The 12500-nt window shown below is 34.8% G+C and overlaps 1 protein-coding gene across 2 annotated transcripts in view; it reads right to left on the bottom strand.

The window, feature by feature from the left end:
• Scr (Sex combs reduced) overlaps positions 1-12500 on the bottom strand; it is a 201226-nt gene that overhangs the window by 35817 nt on the left and 152909 nt on the right. For both annotated transcript variants that reach the window (XM_067119833.1, XM_067119834.1), the window contains one exon: positions 7395-7726. In XM_067119833.1, coding sequence (XP_066975934.1) covers positions 7395-7726 — 332 coding nt within the window. The remainder of the gene's footprint in view (positions 1-7394; positions 7727-12500) is intronic.

The following is a 12500-nucleotide window of genomic DNA, read 5'->3' as shown; positions in this document are numbered from 1 at the left end:
AATCAATCAATGTATGCGACGCAGTGCCGGCATGTCATTAGCAAATACAGGCCCCCGGTCAATTTAATTTTCGAATGTTATTTATGATAAATATGAATTTGTTGAAATGATAACCTTAATGATATATTGTAAGTTTGCTTTCCTCATTTATTTGTCAGTTTCCGTTTTTGTATTCTGGTCTTTGTTTGTTTTATTAGTTTTTTTTTTTATTTTGTATTCAGCTCCTTGCTTTGTTGTATCATGATGTATGCTCTGGCAGTAGCGCTGCATCAAAAGCAATGACCTAAATTTTATGACAAGAGCAAATGCTCAGCATGATTGCAGTAGAATGTACTGCATAATACTCGTATGTGCATTCTGGTTTGGTCGTACTTTTAGTTATTTCTCTCTCTCTCTCTTTCTCTCTCTGTAATCATTCCTTCCTCTCTTTCACTCTCTGTCTCTGTAATCATTCCTTCCTCTCTTTCTCTCTCTCTCTCTCTCTCTCTCTCTTTCTCTCTCTCTCTCTGTAGTCATTCCTTCCTCTCTTTCTAGTCATTTATCTCTCTCTCTCTCTCTCTCTCTCTCTCTCTCTCTCTCTCTCTCTCTCTCTCTGTTCATTTTTACCTCTCTCTCTCTCTCGTCATTTATGCCTCTCACTATTCATTTCTACCTCTCTCTCTCTCTCTATCTCTCTCTAATCATTTCTGTCTCTTTCTCTCTCTCTCTAACCATTTCTATCTCTCTCTCTGTCTCTCTCTCTAACCATTTCTGCCTCTCCTCTCTAATCATTTTTGCCTCTCTCTCTCTCTCTCTCTCTCTCTCTCTCTCTCTCTCTCTCTCTCTCTCTAGCCATTTCTCTCTCTCTCTCTCTCTAACCATTTCTGCCTCCCTCTAATCATTTTTGCCTCTCTTTCTCTCTCTCTCTCTCTCTCTCTCTCTCTCTCTCTCTCTCTCTCTCTCTCTCTCTCTCTGTCTCTCTCTCTCTCTCTCTCTCTCCCGCGGTATGCAGGAGTGACGAATGGCAGCAGCGAGGTGGCGCTCTATACTGTAAATAATTCTCCTGCTCATTCCTGATGACTTGGGCGCACAAATCACAGGCAACACATTCAGTTATTAGACTAAATCGTATGATTGCTTTGAATTGTGACAATTAGCGACTCCTGTAGCGTTATTCCCACCGAGAGAGAGAGAGAAGAAGAAGAAAGAGAGAGAGAAGAAAAGAAAGAAGAAGAAGAAGAGAAGATATACAACAGGGTAGTTCATTTGTAGCTGTTTGTATAGAGTGTGTGTGTGACAGTAGTTTTGTAGAAAACTTTAGGAGAGAGAGAGAGAGAAGAGAAGAAGAAGAAGGAGAAGAGGAAGAAAGAAGAAGAAAGAAAAAGAAAAAGAACTGGACTGATAATTTATGATGTTCTACCCCACGTTTGTATATTTTATATTTAATGTGTGTGCGTATATATATATATATATATATATATATATATATATATATATATATATATATATATATATATATATTAATAATATATATATAAATAACACACACACACATACACATATATATATATATATATATATATATATATATATATATATATATATATATCTGTGTGTGTGTATACGTACCACGCTCTGCATCAGTCAAAGATCAAGATAAATAATAACACCACGAGGCGGACGATATTTACGGCGCAGCATAACAAACATCAGAGGCAGCGGAGGAATATACTATATATCACTCACACCTCATTCCGCCGCCGACTATAACTGATATTTTCAAGTCAAAGGACTTGTGGAGCTTTTGTTCGCCCAGACCTCTCTTTATTCCGGATGATGAACGGTAATTGGACGGGTATTTCTGTCGCCGTTCAAAGGGTTTGCTGTAAGGTATGAGAGTTAAATGAATAACTATGGGTTTAAGAGAAGTGTGTTTAGATATCTATATATATATATATATATATATATATATATATATATATATATATATATATATATATATATATATATATATATACATACATGTATATATATAAATATATATAGACATATATATATATATATATATATATATATATATATTTAAATATACATATATATATGTATATATATATATATATATATATATATATATATATATATATATATATATATATTTAAATATACATATATATATATATATATATATATATATATATATATATATATATATATATATATATATATATATATACAAGCACGCATTTCCTACACGTGTAAAAAAACCATTAATTCAAGGACGCATTCTTAACGGAAGCGACGATTATATAGACCCGTCGCTTGCCGTTGAGTCTAAATCCATACGTCAAATAAAAAAGAAAATGAAAGAGAATACAAAGAGGAAAGAGACATAAAAAAAAAAGAAAACAAGAGACATCATCACAGTTACGTTAATGACGCAAAAGTTGAACGACCGAATCGTCGCTGGCTTTCTAACCAAGAACGACAATCAGCAACTAATGCAATAAACGTGCGACGAGAGAGATGGAGGAGAGGGCTGGAGTGGGGTGAAGGTGGTGGTGGTGGTAAGAGGTGCTTAGGGGAAGGTTTGAGGGGGCGGGGAGGAGGAAGGGGGAGGCAAAGTTAGACGACCGTGGGAAAATGCAGTGTCATTCTATGCAATGATAATTTTCTGGAAGGTAATGCAATGTTGGGGATTGGGGAGGATGAGAGGGAGGGGAGGGGGGAGGAGGGGGATGGTGATTGAGGGAGGGAGGGGGGAGACCCCATAGCACAATCCTCAACCAAGCGAGGAAGATAAATGCTTGCAGAAGCAGAGTTACCTCGTTCAATGCTTTGGCTGCGACAAGCGTCATGGATGAGCTTATCAAAAGGATGTAATTATATATTTTATGTCCGGCATTTTTTGAAGCATATGTTATTTTTTTTTTACGTATCTCTTCTTTCAAAAGATATAAACTAATTAATAATTAAAAGAAAGAAAATGGAGTTACACATCTTGCTTTATGTCCTTCAGCTTTACTTTTAAAAAAAATGAGTCATTATTATCCGTAACTTTCCTTTCAAGTGACATTTCCTAATAAGGCAGAATCCTTCCTTAAATATGAATAGTTAATAATGATAATGGATTCATAAACATGTATTTAAGCTTCTAATGCTACATTCAAAATTTAAAAGACCACCTCAGAAACTTCCAGACTATTATTAACACAAGATAAATAATAATAATAATAATAATAATAATAATAATAATAATAATAATAATAATAATAATAATAATAATAATTTCAAGATTACCGCCATTATATCTAATTGAAAAGTACTAATGCTAAATTCGAAATTTAAAAGACCACCTCATAAACTTCCAAACTATTATTACCACACAATTAAGTTTAATAATAATAATAATAATAATAATAATAATAATAATAATAATAATAATAATAATAATAATAATTTCAAGAATACCACCATTATACCTAATTGAAAAGTAACTAAAAACAAGATCGATAACGACAATGTATTAACAATTAATAATATTGAGACTGATGATTTTATTAAGCTTGCACAATATCGAAGGACTTTCTATATTAAAAAACTTTATTGGTTTAAAAAATTTTTAGACCCGTGCACACCAAAATGCACTGAGGAATGCTTTAACGAGAGAGAGAGAGAGAGAGAGAGAGAGAGAGAGAGAGAGAGAGAGAGAGAGAGAGAGAGAGAGAGAGAGAGAGAGAGAATATATGAACATGGCTAAAGCACAGATGGAGTAATCACAGTCTCCCTTCCTCCCGGTTCCCACCCACCTCCCAGGAAAAAAAAACTTCTTAAAAATGATACCATAAAGTTAGGAAAATATTCGATGTCTTGTCTTAAACATAAACATTCTGAATAAAAACGCATTTCTGAAAACCATCTTGGTATGAGTGTACTCTGAAGAAAAGTTAATATATTGAGGATATTACGGAAATCTACAGTACATATCAAAACAAAAATCTATTGGATCTGACAACATTCCACAGGCACAAGTACCAAATGAATCTTGAGAAATGATTCCCCATCAAAATAGTCTAAAAAAATATAACCCGTCTTTAGTAACTTCAAGGTAATTAGAGACCCATGTCTTTAGTAACTTCAAGGTAATTGGAGGCATCCAATATTCCTAAAGGAATTTAGTGGTTCTCAGAATAACCAAAGAACCGGAAGGCGCTACACCAGTGGTTCTGAACCGTTTTTCAATGTATGCACCCCTTTCAAATCAGCAGTCAGTTCTCGCACCCCCTGAATTGCTGAAATAAAAAACAAAGCTGAAATACAAAGTTGATATGATGTTTATTAATAACAAAACCACATTTTTAAGCAATAATAATAATAATAATAATAATAATAATAATAATAATAATAATAATAATAATAATAATAATAATAATAATAATAATAATTATTATTATTATTATTATTATTATTATTATTACAAAGTTGATATGAAGTATTAATAACAAAATCACATTTTTTAAGCAATAATAATAATAATAATAATAATAATAATAATAATAATAATAATAATAATAATAATTATTATTATTATTATTATTATTATTATTATTATTATTATTATTATTATTATTATTATTTACTTTTATTTTTTGCAGAAAAAATAACATGCGTATATAAAAACATATTTTGCTTTAATTACCCATAGGCATCCTCGCACCCCTTAGGAACCGGCTTCGCACCCCCTGGTTAAGAACCACTGCGAACGTACAGAATATTCAGGGAACGCAAAACAGCTGTAGGACCAGAGACACTCGAGAATCAACCAGAAACTGCCGGCGAGAGATTGTAAACAAGAGACCCTCGAGGAAATAGCATATTTGTCTCTCTGTCATACCCGCGACACGATAGGGCTCTGTGATACCCTCGGCCTACATGTGCAACGTCCCCGGCATGCCCCGGGGCATCTTTGGTAATGCCACGGTGGTAGGTCTGGCCAGGAGTGTGGTATGTCCTGCCCGGTCCTTGTTATCTAATGTATGATGAGGGTTACTAATGAAATCAAATGTTTTCGTAAGATCTGTATGCTGAGGCTTCCCGCTCCAGATAGTCATTTTTTATAGACCTGTGGAAAAAGCCTCACAGTGGTCCTGTCTGGTAATTGTCTGTATTTTATTACTTTCTTCGCTTAATTCGATGATGGGTCCTCAGTTGTCAAATATACCAAAACATACTAGTAAATAAATAAATCTATATGTACGTGTACATATATATATATATATATATATATATATATATATATATATATATATATATATATATATATATATATATATATACTGTAGTACGCATATATACATGTATTTATAAATAAATAAATATATAATATATGTATATTTTCTTTGGCCTAATTTTATGCAGAGAAAAATAACTGGTACATCACGATTTTCAGCTTTCAAAAGATAACTCTTTAAATGTCCAAACAAGAATAATGATAAAACACAATTCTATGATTGCATTCCAATACCCACTTAAATATTTTCTATCTAAGTTTGTAACAATAGTCAAAAGGAACTTTCTTTTTAACAAACTCAAGTTCAAAAGCTTAGAACCATCCTTGGTAAATGAAAATAATCTCCTCCCACTCTTATTACAGAAGCTCTGGTAAATTTGAAAGGAAAAATGACATCCCTAGATAAAAATACACTTTCATTGGCTAGTGAATATCTATCAGTACTCTTTCCATTTCAAATATTCCTGCTCTTTATAAAAAAAATTCAAACATTCCTGCTATTCATAAAAAAAATCCAAATTCATGCTCTTTATAATTTAAATATTCCTGCTTTCCATAAAAATAGCCAGATATTCCCTCTCTTTAAAATAAAATCGAAATATTCCAGCTTCTCATAAAAATCAAGATATTCCTTGTCTTCATAAAAATTCCAAATATTCCTCTTCTTCATAAAAAATTCAAATATTCCTGGTATTCAAAAAATAAATAAAATATTCCTGCTCTTCTTAAAGGAATTCAAATATTCCTGCTCTTCATAGAATAAATAAAATATTCATGCTCTTCATAAAACAAGTAAAATATTCCTGCTCTTCAAATAAAATCCAAATATTCCTACTCTTCAAAATAAAACCGAAATATTCCCGCTTCTCATAAAAATCCAGATATTCCTCTTCTTAAAAATTCCCAATATTCCTGCTCTCCATAAAAAATTCAAATATTCCTGCTCTTCATAAAACAATTGAGATATTCCCACTCTTCATGAAACAATTAAAATATTCCTGCTCTTCAAAATAAAATCCAAATATTCCCGCTCTTCATAAAAAAATTAAAATATTCCTACTTATATTTACACTCATATATTTCTGCTCTCCATAAAAATTCCGAACATACCTTCTCTTCATCAAAAATCCAAATATTCATGCTATTCATAAAAAAATCAAATATTCCTGCTCTTCATAAAAATCTAAATATTCCAGCTCTTCCAAAAGAAATGCAATTATTTCTGCTCTTTATATAAGTATCCAAATATTCCTGCTTTTCATAAAAAATCAGATATTCCTGCTCTTCGCAAAAAAATATTCCTGCTTTTCATTAAAAAAATTCAAATATCCCGGCTTTTCATTAAAAAAATAAAATATTCCTCCTTTTCATGAAAAAAATGCAAATATTCCTGCTTTTCATTAAAAAAATTCAAATATTCCTGCTCTTAGCAAAAAAGAAATGTATTCCTGCTCTGCTCAAAAAAAAGATATTCCTGCTCTACAAAATAAAATCCAAATACTTTTGCTCATAAGGAAAATTCAAATATTACTACTCCTTATAAAAAATAATCCAAATATTCCTGAACTCCATAAAGCACCGAGTATTCCTGCTCTTCATAAAAATCCAAATACTGCTGTTCATAAAGAAAATTTAAATATTCCTGATCCTTCTTAAAACCAAGCAAATACTCCTGGTTTTCATAAAAAAACCAAGTATTCCTGCTTGCAAAAAAATCCAAATATTCCTGCTCTCCATAAAAAATCCAAATACTCCTGCTTGCTGAAAAAGTCCAAATATTCCTGCTTGCAAAAAATCCAAATATTCCTGCTTGCAAAAAAAGCCAAATATTCCTGCTTGAAAAACTCCAAATATTCCTGCTTGCAAAAAAAATCCAAATATTCCTGCTTGCAAAAAAAATCCAAATATTACTGCTTTCCATAAACAACCCAAATACTATTCCACCTCTTCATAAAAAAAATCCAAATATTCCTGCTCGCAAAAAAAAAAAAAAATCCAAATATTCCTGCTTGCAAAAAAAAAAAAAAAAAAAAAATCCAAATACTCCTGCTCTCCATAACCAACCCAAATATTCCAGCTCTACATGAAAAAAAAAAAAAAAAAAACTGAAAAGGGGAAAGAACCTCACCTAGTAGTAGTTTTTGGGCTCGAAGTCCGCGAGATGAGGGTGCAGATGGTGCGGGTGCATCATTTGGTGGTGCATCTGATGATAGGCCTGCGGGTGCATGCCCATGCCCGCGTTCATGCTGGCCATCTTGTGCTCCTTCTTCCACTTCATCCTCCGGTTCTGGAACCAGATCTTGATCTGACGCTCCGTGAGGCAGAGCGCGTGCGCGATCTCTATTCTCCGCCGCCTCGTCAGGTACCGGTTGAAGTGGAACTCCTTCTCGAGCTCCAAGGTCTGGTACCTGGTGTAGGAGGTTCGTTGTCTCTTGGTCTCGCCGTTCGAGTTGACCGTGCCTGGAAAGGGCAGGAGGCGTTAGTAAGTTGGTCATGAAATGGGCCAGTTGATCTATGAAAATTGACAGGAGGCGTTAGAAGGTTGGTCATGAAATGGGCCAATTGATTTCATCTGTGGAAATTGACAGGAGACGCTAGTAGGTTGGTCATGAAATGGGCCAATTGATCTATGAAAATTGAAAGGAGGCGTTAGAAGGTTGGCCAATTGATTTCATCTATGGAAATTGACAGGAGGCGTCAGTAGGTTGGTCATGAAATGGGCCAATTGATTTCATCTGTGGAAATTGACATGCGTTAGTAGGTTGGTCATGAAATGGGCCAATTGATTTCAGCTATGAAAATTGACAGGAGGCGTGAGTAGACTGGTCATGAAATGCCCAATTGATTTAATCCATGAAAATTGACAGGAGGCGTCAGTATGCTGGTCATGAAATGGACCAAATAATTTCATTTAGGAAAATTGACAGTAGGCGTTAGTAGGGTGGTCATGAAATGGGCCAGCTGATTTCATCTATGGAAATTGACAGGAGGCGTTAGTAGGTAGGTCATGAAATGGGCCAATTGATTTCATCTATGGAAATTGACAGGAGGCGTTAGTAGGTTGGTCGGTCATGAATGGGCCAATTGATTTCATCTATGAAAATTGACAGGAGGCGTCAGAAGGTTGGTCATGAAATGGGCCAGTTGATTTCATCTATGGAAATTGACAGGAGGCGTTAGTAGGTTGGTCATGAAATGGGCCAATTGATTTCATCTATGAAAATTGATGAGGAGGCGTCAGTAGGTTGGTCATGAAATGGGCCAATTGATTTCATCTATGAAAATTGACAGGAGGCGTCAGTAGGTTGGTCATAAAAATGGGCCAATTGATTTCATCCTTGAACATTGACAGGAGGCGTTAGTAGGTTGGTCATGAAATGGGCCAACTGATTTCATCTATGAAAATTGACAGGAGTCGCCAGTAGGTTGGTCATGAAATAGTCCAAATGATCTATGAAAATTGACAGGAGGCATCAGTAGGTTGGTCATGAAATAGTCCAAATGATCTATGAAAATTGACAGGAGGCATCAGTAGGTTGGTCATGAAATGGGCCAATTGATTTCATCTATGAAAATTCACAGGAGGCGTTAGCAGGTTGGTCATGAAATGGGCCAATTGATTTCATCTATGGAAATTGACAGGAGGCGTTAGTAGGTTGGTCATAAAATGGACCAATTGATTTCATCTATGGAAATTGACAGGAGGCGTTAGTAGGTTGGTCATGAAATGGGCCAATTGATTTCATCTATGAAAATTGACAGGAGGCGTCAGTAGGTTGGTCATGAAATGGGCCAGTTGATTTCATCTATGGAAATTGACAGGAGGCGTTAGTAGGTTGGTCATGAAATGGGCCAATTGATTTCATCTATGAAAATTGATAGGAGGCGTCAGTAGCTTGGTCATGAAATAGGCCAAATGATCTATGAAAATTGACAGGAGGCGTTAGTAGGTTGGTCATGAAGTGGGCCAATTGATTTCATCTATGAAAATTGACAGAAGGCGTCAGTAGGTTGGTCATGAAATGGGCCAATTGATTTCATCTATGAAAATTGACAGGAGGCGTCAGTAGGTTGGTCATAAAATGGGCCAATTGATTTCATCCTTGAACATTGACAGGAGTCGTTAGTAGGTTGGTCATGAAATGGGCCAACTGATTTCATCTATGAAAATTGACAGGAGTCGCCAGTAGGTTGGTCATGAAATAGTCCAAATGATCTAGGAAAATTGACAGGAGGCATCAGTAGGTTGGTCATGAAATGGGCCAATTGATTTCATCTATGAAAATTCACAGGAGGCGTTAGCAGGTTGGTCATGAAATGGGCCAATTGATTTCATCTATGGAAATTGACAGGAGGCGTTAGTAGGTTGGTCATGAAATGGACCAATTGATTTCATCTACGAAAATTGACAAGAGGCGTTAGTAGGTTGGTCATAAAATGGGCCAATTGATTTCATCTATGAAAATTCACAGGAAGCGTCAGTAGGTTGGTCATGAAATGGGCCAATTGATCTATGGAAATTGACAGGAGGCATAAGTAGGTTGGTCATGAAATGGGCCAAATAATTTCATCTTTGAAAATTGACAGGAGGCGTTAGTAGGTTGGTCATGAAATGGGCCAATTTATTTCATCTATGGAAATTGACAGGAGGCGTTAGAAGGTTGGTCATGAAATTAGCCAACTGATTTCATCTATGGAAATTGACAGGAGGCGTTAGTAGATTGGTCATGAAATGGGCCAATTGATTTCATCTATGGAAATTGACAGGAGGCGTTAGTAGATTGGTCATGAAATGGGCCAATTGATTTCATCTATGGAAACTGACAGGAGGCGTCAGTAGGTTGGTCATGAAATGGCCCAAATAATCTATGAAAATTGACAGGAGGCGTTAGTAGGTTGGTCATGAAGTGGGGCAATTGATTTCATCTATGGAAATTGACAGGAGGCATTAGTAGGTTGGTCATGAAATGGGCCAATTGATTTCATCTATGGAAATTGACAGGAGGCGTTAGTAGGTTGGTCATGAAATGGGCCAATTGATTTCATCTATGGAAATTGACAGGCGTTAGTAGGTTGGTCATGAAATGGGCCAATTGATTTCATCTATGGAAATTGACAGGAGGCGTTAGTAGGTTGGTCATGAAATGGGTCAGTTGAGTTCATCTATGAAAATTCGGCTATAAGGCCAAATACTGGGAGATTTTCAGCCATTCGGTGCTTAAGGTGAAACGAGAGAGCTAAAGTGGATGGACAGCAAGGCGGAACAAAGGATGTGGGAACATAGATAAAATAAAAATTTAAAAAGTGGCTGAAGCAGCTAGGTGCCGAAAGGACGCTACAAAAAACTTTTATTAATGTCTACAGTGCACCACATGAAGCACAATGACGGCATTAACCCCCTGCGAGGGAAATTGGCTAATGTGTCTCTTTGTGATATAAATGTAATTCCTTTTGTAATTCCCTTCGCTATATCGTAATTCCCTTTGCTTTATCGAAAATAGTCTCAACTTAAACGAATCAGTAACTTTAAATGTAAAAACAATTTATGAATGAATCCTGGAGTACAAACAAGTGTTCCCTCTTTCTAGTATCTTGAGAGAGAGAGAGAGAGAGAGAGAGAGAGAGAGAGAGAGAGAGAGAGAGAGAGAGAGAGAGAGAGAGAGAGAGAGTCAGTAGGTTGGTCATAAATATGGCTAATGGCTAGTGATATGAAGGTAATTCCACTGAAGATTTGGGATTACAATTCAAGGACATGAATCAGTAACTGAAGAGCTAATATAAAAATAATTTGTACAAGCTTTCTTATTTCTAGTACCTTGACAGAGAGAGAGAGAGAGAGATACTCTTTCGTAAATACTCTCAACGCAACGATTCAGTAACTTTAAGAGTAATTGTGAAATTAATTTATGAATGAGCCCTGGAGTACAAGTCTTCTTCTTTCTACTACTCAGAGAGAGAGAGAGAGAGAGAGAGAGAGAGAGAGAGAGAGAGAGAGAGAGAGAGAGAGAGAGAGAGAGAGAGAGAGAGTCCAGCAATTTACATCACTCCTCTATCAATTCGTTTCCAGATTCAGATATTATAACTTTATCTCTTCATGCCATTGTTGCAAGAGTATACAGTTTTCCTTTTATTTTTTGTAATATTTAAAATAGCACACATGATATTTATAATACAAACATTCAGTAAAGCCTAAAATTTAAAATTTAAGAAACAGTTAATCTCCCACTCTCTCTAATAAAGACCATTTTTTATCTTTCACTTAATAAAAAGCCGAAGTTCTGAGATCCATTTATTTGAAGCAGAAAACCTATTTAAAAAGGATAAGTATAAACATATTAATATATAAATGTATATATATGTATATATATATAATATATATATATATATATATATATATATATATATATATATATATATATATATATATATGTATATATATGATATACATTTATATAGTATATATATATATATATATATATATATATATATATATATATATATATATATATATATATATATATATAGATATATGAACACCTGAAACACCTAGAGAAGTTTACGTATAATACAGAAACACAATCAATCACTTCTACCGAATCTAAGTATCAATGTTAAGCTTACGCCTTCTTCTTATCATTTGTAACGGCGTTCCGCTGCTTCCTTAAGCACTATTTCATCTCTGCACGGATGACTGTCGGCAGGGGCCATGTCCCAATTTTTGCTCTTAAAGGCGTCGACTTTCCAGTGGCAATTTCACACCCAGAGGAAGACTCGTCTCTAATGGGCCAAGTACTTAGTTGGGGGGAGGAAGAGGAGGGGGGAGGGGGAGGGGGAGGGGGGAAGGTGGAGGGAGAGGGGGTGTTATCCTGAATTCTCCCTACCATTAGATGATTAAGCAATCGGGGGAAGTAGTTGGACCAAGGAGTTTCGGATATCCTCAATATAATGCCTGCTGGAATTTATATTATTATTATTATTATTATTATTATTATTATTATTATTATTATTATTATTATTATTATTATTATTATGATGAGGAAAAACGAGTTTTTTTACACGGAACGAAAACGGGATTTGGTTTTGGATAATAATCACATTTATGATAAATGATAATAAAAGGGTCAAGTCGCTTTGTGAATAAAATGATCTAGCTTAAACCGTCAGCTTAACTGAGGACAATTTCCGTTATCAAGGAATGGCATCACTTTGGCTGCTGTGCTTTTATAGTTCTATG

This window comes from Macrobrachium rosenbergii, chromosome 17, assembly GCF_040412425.1.
Source record: "Macrobrachium rosenbergii isolate ZJJX-2024 chromosome 17, ASM4041242v1, whole genome shotgun sequence".
In the NCBI taxonomy this organism is placed as follows: domain Eukaryota; kingdom Metazoa; phylum Arthropoda; class Malacostraca; order Decapoda; family Palaemonidae; genus Macrobrachium; species Macrobrachium rosenbergii.
The sequence above is the reverse complement of the archived record's forward strand: the minus strand, read 5'-3'. Positions and strand labels throughout refer to the sequence as shown.